At 33.4% G+C, this 22,807-nt stretch overlaps 4 protein-coding genes across 5 annotated transcripts; 2 read left to right on the forward strand and 2 right to left on the reverse strand.

Annotated features, from left to right (window-relative positions):
• Positions 1-805: 805 nt before the first annotated feature.
• Positions 806-3,837, reverse strand: LOC106346038 (uncharacterized protein At1g51745). The gene is made up of 4 exons (XM_013785282.3): positions 3,624-3,837; positions 3,163-3,502; positions 2,187-3,076; positions 806-1,887 (listed from the first exon to the last, which is right to left on the reverse strand). The coding sequence occupies exons 2-4, from the start codon at positions 3,351-3,353 to the stop codon at positions 1,145-1,147; spliced, it is 1,824 nt and encodes a 607-aa protein (XP_013640736.2). The 5' UTR covers positions 3,354-3,502; positions 3,624-3,837; the 3' UTR covers positions 806-1,144.
• A 123-nt stretch (positions 3,838-3,960) lies between these two features.
• Positions 3,961-7,009, reverse strand: LOC106346046 (syntaxin-81). Its single transcript, XM_013785289.3, has 7 exons — positions 6,725-7,009; positions 6,545-6,628; positions 6,367-6,471; positions 5,130-5,273; positions 4,789-5,034; positions 4,569-4,700; positions 3,961-4,260 (listed from the first exon to the last, which is right to left on the reverse strand). The coding sequence occupies exons 1-7, from the start codon at positions 6,800-6,802 to the stop codon at positions 4,117-4,119; spliced, it is 933 nt and encodes a 310-aa protein (XP_013640743.2). The 5' UTR covers positions 6,803-7,009; the 3' UTR covers positions 3,961-4,116.
• Positions 7,010-13,206: 6,197 nt separating this feature from the next.
• Positions 13,207-17,119, forward strand: LOC106346032 (probable disease resistance protein At1g15890). Its single transcript, XM_013785274.3, has one exon. The coding sequence runs from the start codon at positions 14,403-14,405 to the stop codon at positions 16,953-16,955; it is 2,553 nt and encodes an 850-aa protein (XP_013640728.2). The 5' UTR covers positions 13,207-14,402; the 3' UTR covers positions 16,956-17,119.
• A 1,350-nt stretch (positions 17,120-18,469) lies between these two features.
• LOC106346048 (glycolipid transfer protein 1) lies at positions 18,470-20,483 on the forward strand. 2 transcript variants are annotated; one of them, XM_013785292.3, is made up of 7 exons: positions 18,470-18,540; positions 18,821-18,957; positions 19,121-19,176; positions 19,607-19,737; positions 19,830-19,965; positions 20,081-20,212; positions 20,311-20,483. In XM_013785292.3, the coding sequence occupies exons 2-7, from the start codon at positions 18,840-18,842 to the stop codon at positions 20,344-20,346; spliced, it is 609 nt and encodes a 202-aa protein (XP_013640746.1). In that variant the 5' UTR covers positions 18,470-18,540; positions 18,821-18,839; the 3' UTR covers positions 20,347-20,483. The 2 variants fall into 2 exon arrangements, with proteins under 2 accessions (XP_013640746.1, XP_048637752.1); XM_048781795.1 differs by lacking the exon at positions 18,470-18,540 and having other exon boundaries at positions 18,744-18,957; positions 20,081-20,483.
• Positions 20,484-22,807: the final 2,324 nt, after the last annotated feature.

A 22,807-nucleotide genomic window follows, 5' to 3' on the forward strand; every position in this document is an offset into this window, starting at 1 on the left:
TGTTACCAAAAATGTAAATCAATATTTTTATTTTATAAATTTTGAATGATAAAGTATTTTTTGGATTTTTTTTTAAGAAGTAATTATGTCATTTCCTAGCTTAACCACACAAACACAAACTGTGTCTGTTTCATAAAATAATCATTCTTTGGTTGATTATATGATCAAGTTGATAGCTGTTTGAAAAGAGTTTTTACCCAAAGTGTAAAAACCTTAAAAAGTGTTTAAAGAAGCCAACACAAGTGCAGTTCAACTATTCTCCGCACGTGTTTTTGACCCAACAAAAAAAAAGTTGACAAAGAAGAGAAAGCTCACGTCTTTGACACTTGACAGAGTGCATTTCACTTTCACTGTACTCTGATTTTCAACATCCTTTTTCTTCTGTTTGGAAAAATCATTTCATTATTTTAGTTTCATTTTAGGTAAGTGTGACACGTGAACAGAAAGAAAAAACAAAACAGATTGAATGGTTTTAATTGAATTTGTTGGCCGGTCCATTTATTGTAGATACAAACTGCTGCTACAAACGCACATGTAAAACGTGTTCAACGTATTATATTTATATTTTTGTCCTCTTGCAGTTATTTTTTTTCTATTTTAAATTGTATAAATTGCAGAATATTAAGTAAGTTTGATCTTGATGACACGATGTTGAAAGTGATATCCACTATGTTGAAAAAAAACAAGAAGCAAAACAAAAGGCCTATATCAAGTGACGCACATAGAGTCAACTTTTCCACTGCTGATTCTCTAAAGAACAAAAGGTTTGAATTTTTCATTCTCTCTTAAATAATTAAGAACAATGTTAAGGAACTGAGATTCTAAGATAAACCACAGAACAAGAACTTGAAAGTTCAAAAACAAACAATGTTGAGTTAATAAACTGAAACAAGCAAATCCTCTCTAAGCAGTAATCTCATCTCTTCAACCTCTAAATCTCTCAGTTTTACATCTCAACCATTAACTACTGCTATATGTACATTTGCCCATGTTTTGACTCTCACTGAATGACTCAAAAGTCTCAGTCTTTGTGTACCCAAAACAGCAAAACCCATCAGTGATGGTTCACTCCTAAAGCAGCCTATTACAGATCTATGAAAGTGGAAACAAACAGAAAAAAAAAGAAGTAAAAGCCACATATCTCTCATGTTTTGACAGCAGATGGCAATGCTCGGTGTTGTGTTTGTCTTGCTGAGCCTTTCAACACTTGGTTTATCCTACTAAACACTACTTTCAACGGTATACAAGCCACAACCGTTTCCTTTAGCTTTTCTATTGTCTGCTTCTTGCTTCTTTCCGTCAGAGTAGAGAGCCTTCTTGTCTTTACCGATAGGGAAGACGATTTCTTCTTTGACTTCGATGACTTTCCAAAAGGACCAGTTGTTTTCCTCTTGTTGCTCTTCTTTTTAGACAATGACTTTGCCTTTACAACAGCTTGAGACATCACCATACCGTTGTAGTAGCTTTCTTCCAAGGCTTCAACACTTACAGGATGCCCCACAATAGCTTTACCGTTCAGTTTACTCATACGAGAAACCAGTGGAACTCGTGGTTTGTTACAGCTAGCTCTTACTTCAATCTTCACTTCGAACAGCGCAGGAAGAAGCAGTGGCCTGTTATTATTAGCTTCCTCGCTGTACACACCACTTCTCGCTTCTTGTTTCTTACTCCTCTGCCTTGAGTTCCTCTTTCCTTTTAGCTTCCACTTAGAAGTGCTCTTCTCAATCCCGTTCGAGTTCCAGATGACAAGTTGTGTATCTGGTGGATTTGCAAAAGCTGATCCATTTCTTGCCTCTTTCTTAACAGACACATCATGACTACACCGCCTTGTCAAGGCGGAAACAAGAGCTGCCCTTGATGAGGAAATGGTGCAAGCTGCTGGAAAACCTAAAAGTGACAATGTTCACAAACCACCAAAAAAAAAAGATATTAAACCTATGGATACTAAGAAGGTGGAGAAACACACAATAAAAGCAGATAACATTGCAGAAGCAAGTTAAATATTAGAAAACATCTAAGCTACTGGTTTTTGCAGACAATGATCTAATGATGTGGCAAAACCAACTTGAAGAGAATAGTAAACTTTTAATTCTTTACTTCACAGCAGTGAAAGCATGTAGATTCTTGGAGCTAGAGCTGTACAAACATAAACATAGCACTTAAACAAGGTTTAAAACCATTGATACCTGCAGAGTGTTTTGCTTCTCCTTCAGTTAATGGAACATCGTATAACTGCACAGCGTCTTCCGCTGAAACTGATACGCTGGAAGTTTCACTGTCTTTTGCCTTGTTGTTATGTGAGTCTCCAACAACATTCTCAGGAGCATTCTCGCATGAGACCCCAGTGCTATCTGAGTTATTGTTGATTACAACAGATACACTCTTCATGGATTCAACAGGCTCCAATCCAGATGTGACAAGCTGGTCAGAGGTACCAGGGACACAGACCATAGCTGTACACTCTAACACCTTTGTCAGTTGCCGGCTTCGGTTTTTCCTTTTAGAGCACTCACTACCGTTAGTGACTTGGGACCTTTTTATTTTCAGTGACAACGGTGAGCATGCCTTGTACCCATTGGAAACAATATAGCCATTACTGAGGTTTACATCACAGATTGAACCCATTTCTTGCCTATGCAAGACAGTAGCACCCACATGTTCTTTTCCAATGTCCTCAAGCCCTCTCATTCGCTTGTTTCCTTCAGTCCCATCTTCTTCAGAGTCATTCGGTGTTCTTCTTCTCTTTGGCTCCACCTTCACCATTTCTTGGGAAGACATACTAGATTGCAATAGCTCAAGTTCATCTTCAGCTTCTCCTCTATCTTCAGATTCTGTAACCTCATCATCTTCCTCCTCACTACACAAATTATTGTCTGGATGGTCTTCTTTTGCAAGATGTGCATTCTCAATCTCTAAGGCACTGATAATGGCATTCTCTCGGCGAGTACATTTGACAGTCTTCTTACTACTAGCCCTCGCTGCAGCAGCAGAAGCCTTTGCTTTCTCAATGTGAGCATCATACTCTCCACAACGAAACGCCTTCACGCTCTTGGACTTTTCAAGTACATACCAATCACTGGAGATTCATAAGAAACAAAATACACACTTTTAGCCAGCAATCAAGAACAAGAGAGACTAAGATAATGGACAAGAGAGACTCACATGCCAACATCATCACGACCTAGAAGCTTTATAGGAGTGCCGAGTTTTGGAGAAAGCAGAGAGCTTTCAGGAACTTCCTCATGAAGCAGAGTCTGTCCTGGCCACCAAGAACCGTTACGGAGACGAACCCAGACCAATCTTCCTACTGAAGCATTAATAGCCTTCAGGTTTTGGTCATCATTACTCTCCATTACACAACAAGACACTCAAAAAGAACTCAAACCAAGAAAAAGGCAAACTTTCGAATTGACCTAACAATAAAAATCAAAACTTTATAATTTGAAAATCTCAGTGAAGTAACTATCTATCATTAGACAAAAGTATGCTCCTTTCTTGAATCCTGCAACCAACAAAGACCAGTGGAAAACATTAAAGACAGCACAACATGCACCCACAAGCTCACAACTTGAAGAACAATGGCTAAGCTGAGAGAGAAAGAGATCTGGGAAGAGAAGCCGTACCGAAGAACCAGAGATCCAGATACTCATTTGAGCTGCGTTTCTTTTCAATGTAGAGTAAGTTTCTTTATGAGTTCAGACAGCTTTTTTGTTTTGGTTTTTGCTCCGGCGGTTTGGAGAAGGCAGAAGAGGAGAGAGAAAAGAGCTTCTTTTGGATGGAGGGAGAGAGAGGAGGAGGTCAAAAAGCACATCCAAGGTGAGAGACTCTTAACTACAGTAACGAACGACACCGTTTTAGGAAACTTTGTCCTCCCATTTTTAGGTTATCTATCTCTAATTACGTCACCCTCTCTGGCCACGAGTCAAACAAACCGTGAGTTATGTGTTCAGACATCTCAAAGGTGTCAACTTTAGTAATAATGACGGTGACTTCTACCAAAATCACTTCCAAAGTTTCATACTTTTTTTGTTTTAACATCAAACATCTCTCCAAATTTTCATAACAATCAAAAACTACACAAACTGTGTGGGTTTTGTTCGAGTTGGAATGGTGTCTCTAACTGTACCAATCTAAGAACAAGACAGAGAAAGTAAGGACGAAGAAAAACAGCAAGAGAAAGGTTCTGCTGCTGCTGTTACGCTGGATTGCTTGAGAAAGCTCTTTGTTTCCAAGCTCCACGTTCTTGGTTGCCTCAACAGCCTGCATTTTTAGTGTCAAGCTGAGTGAGAAACAGACCACAAGGTATATACACACACACAAGTCATAAGATGTCTGAAGTCGGTTCAGTCATAGAAATGGGGTTTAAGCATCTTAACATAGCTGAAAACAGTAAGTGTTGCCTTTCTAACACTAAATTAAAGAGCAAAGTTTCTTTGCTGTGTCTATTCTACTCTAGCTGAATGCCACAAGGAGAAGAACTGAATATAAAAATAGCATCCGGATCCAACTTTATGGTAGCAAAGAGAGGCGTTGACATGAGGGCTTGAGAGGAGTTAATAAATCCAAACCTGGTCATATAAAACTTCAATCTGTTGGGCTTGTTGCAGAACATGAGTTGCCATCAAGTGGTTCAATGCAGACATCTCCACCATCTTAGTCTCCGTCTGCCTAGCGCCATCTAAAAGATTACTCAGCTCTACCTGCAAGAATGACAAGCATTCAAGGTTTAGCACAAGTACAAAACTCATGAAAGCTTTTGAAGACCAGATAGAGTTGTTGGCTTGTTACTTGAAGGGCTTGTGTTTCATCGTCTAGAAGCTGTTGTTGTTGTAATCTACGAGGCTGGGCCTGAATTTCATTGGGTTCTATGGGCTCCGGATTTGCTAGAGTTGCATTAACTGGACTAGCTTCCTTCGTGATCCTCTTGGGTTTTCTTCTAGGCATAGCTCGGTTAATAATATCTTGGAAACGAGTAGCTCTAAGCTGGTCAAACTGTGCAGTGACTGAATGTAGCTTCTCGCTCAGAATCAAAACCTGCAGCCATAAACTCTACCATTACATCTACACAAACTCCGAGTGATTATTAAATAAAAACAAATTTGGCTTACTACATTGGTGCATATTCATACCACTCCATGTTTGTGTGCTATAGTATCAGCATTGAAGTTATCAGCTGCGAGGCCAAGCCATCCTTTGGAGTTTGCTTCTTCGTTTCTAATGCTGTTTTTGAGTACATCGATCTGTTCTTTGCATGCTTTAATAAAAGAAGTAATCTGCAAGAAAGGGTTTGATGATATTACATAACACATAGTTACCACTCAAACAACAAAGCAGAGATCCAAATTCCTCGAAATAACAATCTAGTAACTCCCTCATTATCTTCCAAGGCAATGGACATTCATCATCTTGAGTTTTATTAATGTGAGATGGCACTTTTCTTAAAAATACATAGTTCCATACGTAAAATCCCAAAATTAAATATTATGGTCAAGCCTAGCTCATATGACTTACTTTTGTTCAATGCTATCTACAGGAAAGATGTTGATGATATAACACAAGTTGTAAGGCGAGATGATGAATGTCCATGTAACACAAGTTTAAAATGGCGCTCGCCTTTTGCGCCATGGCGCAAGGCGCACTCAGGCGATGGCTCTGTCGCCATGTACCACCTAGGCGAGGGTGGGTTCCCTAAGGCGCGCGCCATGGGTGCCTTGTCGAGAAGGCGAGCATGGCAAAGGCGAGCGTAAGGCGAGATTAATGTAAACCGTATCTAAACCATATAAGCCTTAATTAATAATTAAACCTTAGACTTTTTTGCTCAAAAAAAAAAAAATTAAACCTTAGACTTTAAAAAAACTTAACCGGGGAAACTTAAACGCCAAACCCTAGCTTTATAAAAGAGAAGTTACATAAACATAGATCTAGATCTCAAGGTTTTTTGCTTAAGGTTAGAACTCTCTAGTATAATAAAGCTTGCATCTTATTTAAATTTAGTATATCAATCATTGCATAAGTGTTCTCTAAGTTTCTTCTCCAATACAAAACAAAACAAGACGTAACTAAAATTTTCTTCAAGGCGAGCGCCATATTGCGCCATGGCGCGAGGCGCAAGGCTCGGCACGTCTCGCCTTGGTGCGCCATGCGCCATTTTAAACACAGAACACAACACATAGTAACCAATCAAACAAGATAAATAAGAATGTACGATTTAAATTCCTAGATGTCACAATATAGTAACTCCCTCCTTAACAGTCCACATTACCCTCTGAAGCAACGCACACTCATCATCCATATGTTGTTACACAACAAAGTTCATGGAAAATCATATATTATATGATCTAAGGCCAAGCTGAGATGACTACTTACTTCTTGTTCAATGCTATCCTTTTCATGTTCAGTAGTGCGGTGCATATCAACATAGTCCTTACGATGCTTCATCATAAACTGATCCAACTCCTTGATGCTTTCCAGCTATCACACAAAACATCATCATTCAATGAAATGCAAACTAAACTAGTAATGATTTGAATCAATTAAAAGTTACCGTTTTGAGAGCAGCCCTGGTGAAAGGAGACCTCTCCTTTGGCTTATGTATGATAAAAGACGCCATCGTCGATGCCACTTTAGCCTTTCCACACACAAATACAAAACAGATTCAGATCAAAATTATGATTCTTAACGAATACGATTCGATGGGAGATGGAATCAAGGGGGAGTTGTATACCTCGGTGTAGCCATCAGAGATAGCGGATTTGCGAACAGAGTCCTTGAAATCCTCTGTTCTGTCTCTGAATCTCGACATCTTTGCAACAGACAATTCAGATCGAAGAGTGTTGATATCGATCAGCCGATGGAGTTGCAACGACGCTTTATTTGGATTGTGAGATGGGTTTTTGCTCCGGCGAAGAAACGCAAGCGGGATCGAAGGAGAGAGAGGTGCTCAGGGGAGAGAGAAAAATGAAAAGGAAAGACCTTTAGTTTTGTAAAAAAATGAAAGAAAAAAAACGACAGTTGAAATCGAACGACGCCGTTTGGGATCTTTAAAATCACAGAAACTAGAAAACGACGCCGTTTTTGGGGATCGTAAAAGTCGCGCTTAGCCACGGAGGCTAGGCCTGGGCATTCGGGGTCCCAATCGGGTTTCGGTTTTATCCATTCGGGTTTCGGTTTTTCGGGTTTATCAAAATCAGCCCCATTCGGATTATATGAAAGTTCGGTTCGGGACCGGTTCGGGTGCTATCGGGTTCGGGTCGGGGTTAGTAAATCTTCAAAGAACCGGCACAACCCAATATACTTTCGGGTTCGGGTCCCAATTGGTTTTTCGGTTTAAAAGTACCTGATTTTTACCTATTTTAGAACTAAAACATGAGTAAAATCGGTTCTTCAATTTTAAAATATCTGATTTGTACCTATTTTGTAACCAAAAGTTAAGTAAAATCGATTCAAAAATAAGGAACATCAACCTTGATCATTCAAAATCAAACGAAAAGTAAACATATTTACTGATAAAAAGAAAACCAAATAAATAAAAGCATAAAACGAAAACCAAGTTCTCATGAAATGAGAAACATTGTTTAACGAAAACAAAATCTAAATCTAAATACTTAAAGATTCAACGGCCAACTTCAACCATCAACCTTCATGCAATAGAACCACCAACATTCATGTAATAGAACCACCAACCTTCATGTAATAGATAAGTATTTTAGATGTTCAATATTTCTTAGTGTATTTTGGATACATATTAGGAATTGAGATCATGTTTGGTATAAGATCTTTTCGAGGTTTTAAATGTTTCGGGTTCTATCGGATATCCATTTAGATTCGGGTTCGGTTCGGATAATACCCATAACCCAAAATACCACAAAACAAGATCCATTCGGTATTTACATCGGGTTCGGATCGGTTCGGATTCATTTTTATCGGATCGGATTCGGTTCGGGTTATCGGATTCGGTTTATTTGCCCAGGCCTAACGGAGGCCATGTTGGATAAGCTTAAAGGTTACCAATTGTTGGGACAACTTTTTATATATTAGACTTTTTTTGTTTAATTTATAATGTGAAATTTTGTTTGATATTTCACAGGTCGCACGAGGTGAAGTTCGTTATTCAGACGATATCTAAGCTTTCACAAACGAAGCTGTCAAATTTAGGACATCATGACAGGTTAGTATGATCAAACCCCTTAACAAAAGGTTTCATACTTTCTTTGTTTAACCACCGAATCTTTTATCATTGGAAAGCTAAGAACATAATTAATAGAGGGTTCTTAGAGTATAGTTTTTAGCGGAATTTAAGAAATCATCTCTTAACTTTTAACTAAAAAAGTTAAGAGCCGGTTCTTAGTTTTTTTAGTTAAAAGTTAAGAAATATTTTCTTATATTCCGCTAAAAACTCCTCATTATTCATGCTCTAAGAGCACCTCCAATGGAGGTTCTACCCATTGGAGTTCTAAAGATTCATATGTGTATAAATATATGTTATATATGTGTATGTATGTGTGAGGTCCATTATTTTGTGGAGAACTCCATCCTTAAAGTTCTTAAAACAAAGTTTTTAGAACCTTAAAGGTGGGGTTCTCCACAAAATAATAGATCCCAATACATACACATATACAACATATACTTACACACATATGAATCTTTAGAACTCCAATGGGTAGAACCTCCCATTTGAGGTGCTCTAAGTATCTGTGAATCCACGGGAGGGCAACTGGATTCGTATTGATTAGATTTGCGTTATGTTCTCTATGTAGTAGGAACCGGAGATGGAGACTGAAGCTCTTGAATCTATACTTGCTGATGACTTTAAAGGTGTTTTATTGTTTTTTGCCTTTTTAAGATTTTAGTTTCTTTGTCTATTCATTTTGAGCTGGTGAGAGCATTGAGTTCTTCTTTACTATTGTATTGTGTGATAGAAATATTCATTCTAGTGAAAGTGGGCTTGATACTTCAAATCGATGCTTTCAGATTACAGTGACTCCTCAGGTGTTATTATATCTATCACACCTTCATCTCCTTTTCTACAGCTCCTGCAACGTCTTTCATCTTGATGATCCAAAGCTCCTTAATTTATGTGAAAAAAGCTTGTTATTATAAGTGTAGCAAATGTTTCTATGTCAACTTAGTAAATTGACATTCTCCTGATTCTCTTCTTTTTGTCTTGATACATAACTTATAATAAGTGTAAATTTTTCTTTTTGTCTCTCCTGACTTCTCCTGATGTAGAGGAGTCATCCATCCCACCAGCTGTATATGTGGGTCAACTTCTTCAATAGAATTAAGAGCCTTGTTTGAAGAAGTATAACTGCAGAAACACACACACAAAAGGGACATCAACACGGTGCTCTGGTGATCGAAACAGAAGGATAAGGACACAGCGACCTCCCTTTCTCTCTGTCTCTCTGCCTTGTAAGCATGCCTTCATAAAACATGTTGGAATGAAGAAGAAATTATCCAGCAAAATATGCCAAAGTTAATGTTAGCAAAACCTGCCAAAAAGAAACAAGCAAGGCTTGCCAAAGAGAAACAAACAAAACTTGCCAAAGAGAAACAAGCAAGTCTACCAGCATGAACAGTACTTAAACAACTACGAGTAATCCAAGTGTGTTTGGCTTCTTGTGTAACACAGTTCTAGTTTATTTTCTTCTTCTTTATAATCTATTGTAATAATATTTTTCAGATCCAAGAATTGAGGAGTTCTTCATTATACTTGATTCTAAGCTGAATGGGGGAATTCCCCTTTCCTCTTCACCATTCTCAAGTCTATTATACTCTCATATAATCTTTCTTTTTCTCCATAGCAGTCTCTATAATTCTCACTCTCTCTTCATTCTTTTCTCTTTAAATCCAACCACTCTGTTCTAAACACCACTCACACACCATAATATGTCTATTCTCACATGTTATCAGATCTCTCAAGCTCCTGAAAATCACAAAGCTTCCGCAAATCCATCACAAGCCTAGCCACATCTCAGATCCAAACCATTGAAGATGTCCAGCCGGTTCTCTCGCTTCAAAAAGAAAGTGTTTGAAGCTATGGTGGTGTCTCTTGGTCGTTCTTCTTCTATCATGTCCATTAAAGGTGTGTATCAACTCATTTCCAAGCTAAAACCTTTCAAGAAGAAAGCTTTCTCATTGTTCCTGAAGTTGGTGACTTGGAAGGTGATGAAAGGTGGAACTTTTTGTGTGGTGGTTTCAAGAAGCAGGTTATGAACACAAGGAGAAAGTGTTGTGTGACGACCCAGTCTCTTATCCACCAGATTCATGACCCATTACCATAGAGGCTCAAGGAACCAGTCCAAGTTCCTTGGTTTTAAGCTAATCCTAAACCTTCTTGATATGAGCTTGTAATTGTGTTAGGTATGGTTGTGTTGAGTGGTGTGTTTGGTATTCTAAGGACAGTTGAAGCTGCTAGTGTTGTTGAACCTAGTTTCTGTCCTAGAACCATTATCTGTGTTGTGTCTGGTCTAAACGAGTTTTTTTTTATTTTTAAATAACTTAATGAGTTTTTATTAATAAAAATATTTAAAGAATAGAAAAATCTGTATCTTATTATATAAAACTTGGTTCTTCAAAGTTGTTAATTAATATGATTGCGACATGTGTCAATTAATTTATGAAGATTGTGACATGTGTCAAAAATATGTTACAATTCTCTTTTATTAGGATTTAAAAATATTTAGAAAAAGAAAATTATTATTACATTTTTTGGACACTAGAAAAGGAAAATTATTACAAAATATAGTTTATTATTCTTTTTAGGAGTTAAGAAATAGAATATTACTATCACATAGCTTTTTACAATTATTTTTGTATGGCTCTTTTTACAATCTTTTAAAAATATTTGATAGTAAATTTAATTTTTGAAAATTCTATAAACAAAGAATAATTGTAAAAAGCTACATTAAAGTATTTTTTTCTTTTTAAAATATTTTGTATATTTTTCATTTTAAAGATACTAAAGAAAGATATTATAAGAGAAAATATCAATTTAAAAAAATAAATAAAAACGAATTATAAAATCCTACAAGTACACAAAAATATTTAATAAAAATCAAATAGAAAAACTAAGTATAAAATAAGTGATATTCCTTTTTTAAAACCTAGGAAAATAAAAATGTAAAAGTACTCTTATTATTTTCATATAAATAACTAACTTTCCTTTTTTACAGATAAATGTATGCTACAAAAATATAAACCAAAATAAATATTATTTTCACATATATATTTAGGTTTAAGATTTCTCATATTATTTTCACAAAAATAGTATTGACAAGAAAAATATTATCTGAGTATTTTCTTTTAATTTCTTTAAAATACTCAATTTTTTTATCATCTTTATTACATCTTATGATGCTAACACAAGTTTTTTTAAATTATGATGTTTTTATCGTATATAAGTATGCGTAAATATGAAGAATATATGTTTGTATGTATAAGACACAATATATAATTAACTAAACATAACTTTTTTATTGAAAATATATTAGTTGTATAAAAATCATAAAAAAAGAACGAATTATAGTTGGAATTTTCCTTTAAAAAATTTAAAGTAACTTATTTCTTATAAATAACTAACTATTCTTTTTAATAGATAATTTTTTGTTAAAAATTATAAACCAAAAATAACTTCAAATATTTCACTTGATATGATTGTGACATTTGTACCAAAAAAAACATTGTGATGTATTAATAAAAATCTATCATTATGTGAAAATAATTTTTTTTCCTAAAATCCTAAATAAAAAAATTTTGAAAAATAACTTTTTCCTCTTTTAATCTTAACCAAATAAAATTTGGTTTTCCTTTTAAATCATGACCAAATAGAATTGTAAAAGTAAGTTTTACTTTTAAAACTTAATGATAAATATATAATGAAAATATTTAATTAAAACTATTAGTGATGTTGAGAAAACGAATTTTGAAAATAATATGATACTGAAAATATTTAATTAAAAATATTAGTGATATTGAGAAAACCAATTTTGAAAATAGCAAGTTTTAAAAATAGTTAATATTTGCTAGAAATAATTATTTGGTAGTATTTTTATTTTCTAAATCCCAGAACAAAATAATTATAAAAGATTATGTAATTTTAATTTTCTTTTATAACACCCTAAAACTGTAATAAAATATTTGATAGTTCTTTTCCTTAAAAAAAAATCCTAAACAAAAGAGATTTGTATCATATTTTTTAATTCCTAACCAAATGAAAATTGTAAGAATTTATTTGATAGTGTAGAAAATTTGATGATGAACATAATATTAAAAATTATTTAGTTAAAAATGAAGTGTAAGAATAGTATTGATGAACTGTAAATATCATACTTTAAAATTATTTAATAGTAACTAAATATAATTATTTGATAGCAATAAGATTTTTCTGAAATTCTAAACAGAAGATAATTGTAAAATTTTATGGGAAATTACCACAAATAGCACATTCATAGTACCACTTTTCATGTTTACACTAACCATTTTTACCCTCACTTTTAATGAAGGGTAAAAGACAATTATACATTTAGGGTTAACTAATATAGACTTAGGGTTTAGAGTTGAGGGGTGGGGTAGAGTTTTTGGAATGTAAAATTTAGGATTCTAATAAATATATAAATAAATACTTAATTTTTTTTAAAAATAGTTTCAAACATAATTTTCGTTTTTCAAAAAGAAATTTGAAAAAAAAATAAAAAAAAGTTCGAAAAAAATAATTTCAAAAAAAACAAAATTATAAAAAGTTCGACTTTGAAAAAGTATAATTCGAAAATATAAAAAAAAATTTACTTTTTTTTTATTTTTTTATTTTTTTATTTTTTTTATTTTTTTTATTTATTTATTTTTTATTTAAATAATGATTTATCATTATTATATATAAATAACAGATGCATAAGAGTCTTTTACCACTTAATGAAGAAGGTATTTTTGAAAATATCTCCTTAGTGGTTGTAAAAATGAAAAGTAGTACCAAGAAAGTGGTAAACATGTAATTTCCCCAAATTTTATATGATAATACTTTTCCTTTTTTATAATCCTAAATAAACATATTAAAATTATTTGATAGTTTTCCTTTTTTTATTGTAAATAAAAACGAGATTTATAAAATACATTATTTTCCTTTTGAAAAAAAATCTTAACAAAAGTAAACATACGTATTTAATAGTTTAAAAAAAAAAGAATTTGATGATAAGTATGATGATAAAGCTATTAAATTAATAAAAATCAAAACTTAGGATGTTGTCGTGATTGATATTTATGTGTTTGGTTATACGAAAATCAAACACATGTTTGATATATATATTTTCATTTTTGCTCATAAAAAATTGATTATTATTATTGTCACCGTACATAAAATTGCTCATCATTATCTTATTACATTTTTTTATTTTTATTTTGTAGTAGTTTATAATTCATTTTAATTAAAATGTTATTATGAAAATATATCATTAATAAATCATGAAACAAGAAAATTATTTAACATCGAACAAGTTTAACAAAACATTAAATTAGTAAATAAGAACATGTATAATGTTGTCACTGCTTCTTAGTCTTATTTAACTTCCAAATTCCTTTTTATTTCATTGTAATTATTATTTTGGGTTAGATCCGGTTTAAATTTTTACGTTTGGATGTTTTTCTAGCTCTAACAAATATTAACTGAAACTTATGTGTGAAAACGAGTTCTTAACTATAAAATAAATTTCACATAACATATACAAAAACAATTTTAAAACAATAATAAAATGATTTTTTAATATTTTTATTAAATTAAAATATCAAATAAAGCCAACGGGTCCAAATCTAGTTATATATACATAGTACATATCTTATAGTGCAAGTAATCATCTTTTTTTTTTGAAATATCTAAAAGTAGTGGGTGATATTCAACGATGTTGATTCAATTCTGCACTGCAACCAAGGCAAATTCACATTTCGTTACACTAAATTGCTCTGAAAAAAAAACATAACAAATTCGATTGGAACGTAAAATCCCAAATCTTAATGAAAGTCCACGAGTGGTTAATATAATCTGGCTGTTGTACCTCATCTAATGTTAATATTATCTATTAGATGACATAAAGTATTAAATTAAAGTCCACTAGTGGTTAATATAAATATATAAGCTGTTGTACCTCATCTCATGTTAATTAGATGACAAAAAGGAATTAAACTTAAGTCCACAAGTGGTTAATACAGTCTGGCTGTTGTACCTCATCTCATGTTAATATAATCCAAGTGTTCTTCATTATTATTGTTTATGAATTATTGGTATAGAGTTATTGGTCTTTGCTGGTGGCTTTTCTCCTAAGTCAATCAAAATTATTGGTGTTTTCCTCTTTCTCTTGTTCATTAATCAAAATAGTGAGTTTGGTTTTGGTTTCATTCTAAAAGTTTGAGCAAAGATGGGAGGCTGTATATCAGTAGATATACCATGTGATCAAGCGCTGAATCAAACCTGCAGCCGTTTATTTGGTGATAGAAATTACATTCACATGATGAAGGCTAATCTTGGCGCTCTGGAGACAGCTATGCAAAAACTTAGAGAAAGTCGAGATGATCTGTTAACAAGAGTTTCCATTGAAGAAGATAAAGGTTTGGTGCGGCTTGCTCAAGTAGAAGGATGGTTGTCAAGGGTAGCAAGTATTGACTCTCAGGTCAGTGATCTGCTTAAGGATAAACCAACTGAAATCAAAAGATTGTGTATTTTTGGATATTTTTCCAAAAAATGCATATCAAGCTGTAAGTATGGTAAAGACGTATGGAAGAAGTTGGAAGAAGTTAAAGAGCTTCTATCTGAAGGAGTTTTTGAAGAGTTGGCCGGAAAAAGACCTGCACCAAAGGTGGTGAAGAAAGAGATCCAAACAACAATAGGTTTGGATTCAATGGTTGGAAAGGCATGGGACAGCATCATGAAACCTGAAGGAAGAACTTTAGGTATTTATGGCATGGGGGGAGTTGGGAAAACAACCCTCTTAGCTCGTATCAACAACAAATTCGACGAAGAGGTGAATGAACTTGATGTTGTGATATGGGTTGTGGTCTCTAAAGATTTGCAATACAAGGGCATTCGGAATCAGATTCTAGGAAAATTACGTGTTGACAAGGAATGGGAAAATCAAACAGAGGAGGAGAAAGCAGCTTCCATACACAAAATCCTAGGAAAAAAGAAATTTATACTGCTATTAGATGATCTGTGGAGCGAGGTCGATTTGAACAAGATTGGAGTTCCACGTCCAACTCAAGAAAATAATGGATCGAAGATAGTTTTCACCACTCGCTCAAAGGAAGTTTGCAGATACATGGAAGCTGATGATGAGCTAAAACTTAATTGTTTGTCAACGAATAAAGCGTGGGAACTGTTTCAAAATGTAGTTGGAGAAGTCTCATTAAAGCGGCATCCAGATATTCCCACACTTGCAAAACAAATTTGTGAAAAATGTTATGGCTTGCCGCTTGCACTCAATGTGATTGGCAAAGCCATGTCATGTAAAGAGGATGTACACGAATGGCGTGATGCAATTCATGTTCTCAATACGTCTAGCCACCACGAGTTTCGAGTTATGGAAGAAAAGATTCTTTCAGTTTTGAAGTTCAGCTATGATGGTTTAGAGAATGAAAAGGTGAAATCATGCTTCCTATACTGTTCTTTGTTCCCGGAAGATTATGAAATAAAGAAGGAGGAGTTGATAGAGTATTGGATCAACGAAGGATTTATAAATGGAAAGAGAGATGAAGATGGAAGTAACAACCAAGGTCATGTTATAATTGGTTCGTTAGTTCGTGCGCATCTATTGATGGAGTTCGAAAAAGAATTCACACCCGCTGTGAAAATGCATGATGTGCTACGTGAAATGGCTCTTTGGATAGGAAAAGAGGAAGAAAAACAGTGCGTCAAAACTGGTGTGAAGCTAAGCTTTATACCAAAGGACACCAACTGGTCAGTTTTGAGAAGGATCTCATTGATGAGTAATCAAATTGAACAGGTATCTTGCTCTCCCAAATGCCCCAACCTTTCGACTCTATTTCTCGGGGATAACAAGTTGGAGGGTATATCGGATAAATTCTTTAAGTTTATGCCAGCCCTTGTCGTCTTGGATCTTTCGCGTAACCGTGATCTTAGTGAATTGCCGGAAGGAATTCACAGCTTGACTTCCTTGCGATACCTCAATTTATCACACACAAGTATAAGTTCGTTATCGGTTGGTTTGAAGAGGTTGAGGAAACTAATAAGCCTAGACCTGGAGTTTACCTGGCTTGACAGCATTGATGGGATAGGAACAAGCTTACCAAATCTTCAGGTGTTGAAACTATATCGTTCTCCTGTTTTTATTGATGCAAGTTCAATTGAAGAGCTTCAACTTTTAGAGCACTTGAAGATTTTAACAGGAAGCGTGGTAGATGCTTTAATGTTGGAAAGTATCCAAAGAGTTGAGCGATTGGCGAGGTGTGTTCAACGCCTTTGGATTATCAATTTGTCCGCCGAGGTTGTAACATTTAACACGGTAGCTCTGGGTGGTCTTCGACAACTTGATATTGAGTTGTCCAGAATCTCAGAGATAAAGATAGACTGGAAAAGCAAAGAGAAGGAAGATCTTCCATGTAACAGTTCTCCATGCTTCAAGCACCTCTCAAGTATTTTTTTACGCAGTTTGGAAGGTCCGAAAGAATTGAGCTGGTTATTGTTTGCTCCAAATCTCAAGCATCTAGAGGTGGCATATTCAGGAAGCCTAGAAGAAATAATAAATAAGGAGAAGGGAATGCGTCCTGATATGATGGTTCCCTTTCAGAAGCTAGAATCCTTCAGTTTAAGGGGTTTGGATGAATTAAAGAGAATATGCTCAAATCCTCCAACTCTTCCATCCCTGAAAAAAATTGTTGTCGAACACTGCCGAAAGCTGCCGAAAGCTGCCACAGAGAGTTTCCGAGACATGAACAGGAATGAAGTTGATGAATGAGGCTCCGAAGCCCCGTTGCGTATGTCATATGTGTGTGAGTGTATCCTCTCAGTTCTTAAACGTGGTTTGGTTTTATGTTCTTTTTTTACTTTAATGGCATTGTTGTCAAAGTTGTATTTCTCAGACCTGGAAACTTATCATTGTTGCATTTCCACTTCTCTCCAGTTTGTATCCATTTGGTACATTTTCCTCAAAGCTTTCATTTGTGTCTGTGTTCTAATTCATGCATCTCTAACTCAAAACCTCATTTTTAATACTAAGAAAACCACAGTGGCTGAGCATTCGTCTTCTTCAGTTTCTGCAGCGGTTAAACTTCGTCAGCTTCGGGTATCATGGTCGGCAAAAATTGCTATAATACTTGATTGATGCTCACAATGGCTGCTGGTTCTGAAGTTGGTTAATGGATTTTCTCTCTGCTTCCTTGAATTAAAGAGCTAGAACAAGCAAATATAGAGAGAAAGATAGTGCGTCTAACAAAACTTTGGGACTTTATATATGACTTTATAGAAAAGACGTCTCTGTTAAGATAGTGTGCCCTCAAGTTGATTCAAATGTTCGATTTAATATCTAAGAGATGGGAAAGTGTGGATTTAAACCCTAACAATTTTATTCGTGTCAAATACAATCCGAACAAATCAAAATACCATACAAACAGTCAATATTAAATATGACTTTAGCTCAATTATAATTCAAAAAATTAACCAAACATACTTAAATCTATTTTTTTTTAATATATTCGTTTTAAGACTCGAATATCTGTCTTGATATCCATTTAAAAGGTTACACTAACCACTACACTAAAGTAATTTTTGATATATATTACAAATTTAAAATTATAGAAACTAATATACTTCTTCATCTTATCCAATTAAAACTTTGGTGATGATCGTTTCTGATTTATATAAATACATTAACATGTTTTTAATTATCATATAAACGCATATCTTACTAAAATATAAATAATCAAATATTTATACTTATACAAAATTAAATATACTTAAGACTTTGAAACTATTTATACAACATATTTCAACGTACACAAACATACAAACTTACGTCTAGGGCAAAATCTATTTCAGCTTCAGCCATTAACTAATTTCACTGGTCAACCAATTTTCCCAGCTCCATTTAACTGCATGCATATTAGCAGTAGCCTATCAATATGTGCGGAGTCTAGTGTTCTACAACCAAACACACAACATTTGTTCATAAATTTGAATTCAAATGAAAAGACGAAGCAACCCAAAAGTAAATCCAAGGTTGCTTCAACGTCAAAGGCTTTGACTCAAAGCAGAGTACAAATACAATTACTAGAGCCATGTCTTGTTACTGACGGCAAACGTTACATATAAAATTCTCATTTCAAATGCAATGAAACTGCGCCGTTTCGTCTTCACGTATGAAATGGGACGTAATTGACAAATTAATAAATCCTAGGGATATTATTAGAAACTTCATTAAGGTTTGGGGTATAAGTATAACAGAATCATTTGAAATTTATTTAACTCCATAGAGCGAAGAAGAAGAAACCTCGTTGACTCTAGCAGAATCTGATCACATTTTTCTTTGATTCTCAGACAGAAAGGTACGATGTTTCTCCTTTTTCGTGTTTCTGGTCCATTTTATTTCTCTGTGTTTGAGTTACTGTGTTTTTAAGTTTGATGACTTTTAGTTTCAGATCCTTTAGTGAATTGTTTGTGAGTTTTGGGTTTTTGATGTGGACTGTCCTCATTGTTAACTTTGAGGAAGATATGATAGGTCACTGGATCATCGACTTTCCATTGTGTCATGTTATCCTGTGTTGTGTCTAAACATGGAAATGTAATAATAATATCTGAGATTTCCTCTTTTGTTCTCGTTTTCAGTTCAGTCAAGAGTTGGAAAATGGAAGGGACTGTGTTCACGCCTTGTTTGGAAGGAATGAAGCATGTCAAATCTGAACAAGGCGAGATGCTTACTATGCCTTTTCTTGACCTCTGCAAGACCCTCTTCCCTGTTTTAGGTAACAAAAGGATTATACTTTTCTGCTTTCTAAATGCTTCCTACGATTCTGACATTTTTGGATGATTGTTCATTGTTCTTCAGCAATATAAGCTCACGTGTATATCTTGTTCTGTTTACTTTTTAGCTGACTTCATTTATTTTTTTGGTTTCTGTTTTCCCAGATAAGTTTGGAGCTGCTATGACTATCGTGAAATCTGACATTAGTGGCAACATAACGGTAAAGTTTTGATACGTGACTATCGTTAGATAGATTAGTATATTTTACATTAAAAGTTTGGGTAATTTCTATTTAATAATTGGTTTTGAAGTTTTCTTTTTTACATATTAGTATAAGAGGTTTCCGTATTCTATAAAGTTGTATTCCTATATGGGTTTCATATGATTAATAATATACAAGCTTCAAGAATTAACTTAAATCTCTAAGAGAGATTATGTTAAAAGGAATTAAGCTTTTTGTTCATATCAAGTTCTCTTCTAGTTTCCATGATTTTGGTAATCATAGATCACAAATCCTCAGTTCTTACTCTTCTGACCTAGTAATGTGTAACTCTGATAGTGTAGATAAAATGTCCTGTACCTGCGTCACGACCTCTGTACATTGGATTGTTGTTTTACAATATAAAATTGTTTGTCCGTCTCTTCTGTAGAGGTTGGAGAAGAACTACTTGTCTGATCCAGACAAGTACAAGTACTTGTACACCATTGTTCAAGGTGAAATTGAGTCAGGGACAGCAAAAGGATCGTCTAGTTGTACCAATGGTCTTCTCTGGTTAACCAGGTAAACAATATCGGCATGTAAACACAATACACACTTTTCTTACGAAAATAACTGCTTCTCAGAAACAGATAAACATATATTGATTCTTTCAGAGCAATGGATTTCTTAGTGGAGTTATGCCGCAACTTGGTAGCACATCAAGACTGGTCAATGTCACAAGCTTGTGGTGACTCGTACCAAAAAACACTCAAGAAATGGCACGGATGGTTCGCTAGCTCTACCTCTTCTGTACGAACTTTACTTGCGTCTTTATGTCACTCCTTTCACTGTTTGAACCACATTTTCTACAAACCGTGTCGCATTCTAATTTCCTGATAAATGGTAAACCTTTTCTTTTTATCAGATGGGTTTAAAGCTTGCTCCAGACAGGAAGAAGTTCATGGAGGTTACAGCTGGTTCTGGTGACATCAATGCTGACATGGAAAGGTTTTTCTCAGAGTTTGGTCCACTCCTTCAAGAAAATCACAAATTTCTGGTAAACATGGACTTTAAAAACCTCAAATTATTGCAATGTCTTCAGATTTCATCACTAGCTTTGATTCTCATGTTGTTCTTGTTTTTATTTATTCGCAGGCTAGTGTTGGTATGGACGACATGAAAGCTGCTTAAGCCACCATATGTTTACTGCCTGTCTGGTTTAACTTTTCTTCTTTGGATTCTAAAACTTGTAGACCCACCAAAAGAAACAGAATAGTGTGTCCATTTCTAGCTGAATGTTGTTCACTTAATTTATACTATAAAGTTTATAGCTTACGAATTAATCTTCTCATTAGTCTTTCTTCCGTAAATGTTTCAAATGTTTGCGGAGGTTATAATATATATACTAGTTGATGACATGCGCTTTGGATGAAACAATTTAAAATATATTTTATCAAAATTAAAATTTTAGTTTAAAAAATTTAGGATTACCTTATGTGCATTTGCAGTTACTAAAATTTTAATTGTTTCAGTTTATAATTATCACTAAATTAAAAGACGTTTAGAAATTAAAAGGCTTTTAAGTTTAGTTATATGTATTATGAAGGGTTGCAAACATGTAAAAACATCAATTGAAATTAATCGAATAAATAATGTTCTTAGTGGAAATCAAGTATTGTATTTCCATAAAAGACCATAAACCCCACTTATTACATAGCAAGTCCACTTTATATTTGATTTAGTTAACACATATTCTTCATAGTATTTTTATCTACTGTCCAAGTATATTTGGTATGCTAATTAATTAGTGATTCAACTCCCCTATATTTAGACTTGTCCATTACTCCAATTATATGTTTTAACCGAAACTGAAGTTCTAAATGAATTAGCAGCATTTTAAAAAATTATCACTTCTTACAATATATATAGGTTGCCAGACCTTAAAATAATTATTCAAAACCTATATTGGAACTTGGTATCATGGTACTTAGAGTATAAAAGACTGCTAATATACTTCATGGAGCTCAACATTGTGTGTTAACCTTCATATATATTAGGTTGATTGATGAATTATGAATATTGATTAATTTATGAACGATCCATTGAATTTGTTCATCGTAGATGTAAAACACCATGACAACGTTGAAGGTGTTCAAAGTCAGGCAACTATTAATACTGAAGTTCATAATGATCAGGCTCCTGTAAAAAAATTATTTGCTTGGACATATATATGAACTTCATATAAAGTTGTAGTAATATGTATAATAGGTAAAACCAATTAATAGGTAAGACCAATGGCATTTGGTATAATTACTCTAGTAATAGATGGATATTAATTTAAGAGGTGTGAGAATGCATATGTAGCTAACACCTCGGAAAAACGACTTATTCATACCCGCACTATGAAACCATGAAAAATACATACCCAAACAATATTAATGTGCCAAAACATTCCTAAACTAAATAAAAATTTGAATTGCATACATAAATTCATAATACATAGCTAAAGCATGCCTATAGCCGGTTATATGATGATTTGGACTATTTTTTATTTTAATTTTTTGTAGTTTAGTCCCTATAATTTTATTTTTTGTTAATATGCCTTAAATAACTTAAATAATCAAATTTATCGTATTTATAATTTTAATTTGAAAAGTACAATTTTCTTTTTGACCAGATTTTAATTAAATTTAAATAATAAATTTAATTATTTATCAGAAATTTAAATAGTTATCATATACAAAATATTAATTAATTTAGTTATCAAAGTATGTTATCTACCTTATTAAAAATGAGAATTAATTATAAATAATCTTACTCATATGTAATATTTAAAAGAAATACCACTCAATTTATATTTATATAAGATTTTCTTTATAAATATAGTCATTCAAATTATAGTTATTTTTTATAGTTGTTTCTCTTTTAATAATAAAGGGATATATGTATTAGGGGTCAATCCCCGCTTCGTGCGGAATTTTATATTTTAAGAATTTGAATTAATTCTCCTTTCTAGTTGTAAAGTGTTAATTATATAAATTTGTAATTCATTAGATTTTCTTACTTCTAAAATACAAATTTTTTTAATTACGTATTAGACATGGGTAGTACGTTTCCATCATTTTTATGTTCATTCTCTAAACTTGAGCTTGCGACCAAAAAGGAGAAAAACATACATGTGAATTTTTTTTTGTGGTATGGGTATGATAAAATGTGAAAAAATAATATATAAATGGATATTTTATTTTGTGTTCTTATGATATTTTTCTGTTCATTCTTGATGTTTGCATTTTTCTTAGATTGTAAACTTTTACTAAGTTATATTTTTTTACTAAATTATTCACCAAACTAAACTTATATTATGTATTTTATTAAATTATTATTTTTTATTTGTTATATCTTACTGCTTTTAATTTTCAAAATAATTTGTAAATATTTGTTTTGCTTATGTATTAATCCTTGTTATGACTTTATATTTTCCTTAGATTTCAGTTAACTGATCTAAGTATGAATTTGGTGGCAAAGAAAAGAAAACAAATTTCATTGGATTCACTTTTTTTCGTTACCATAGATTTGATGAAAAGTGAGAAAACAATGCTGTAAATTATGTTTTGCATTATATCATATAATTTTCATTAAATTCATATTGTTT

The sequence above is a fragment of the Brassica napus genome, chromosome A6 (genome assembly GCF_020379485.1).
Source record: "Brassica napus cultivar Da-Ae chromosome A6, Da-Ae, whole genome shotgun sequence".
NCBI lineage: Eukaryota > Viridiplantae > Streptophyta > Magnoliopsida > Brassicales > Brassicaceae > Brassica > Brassica napus.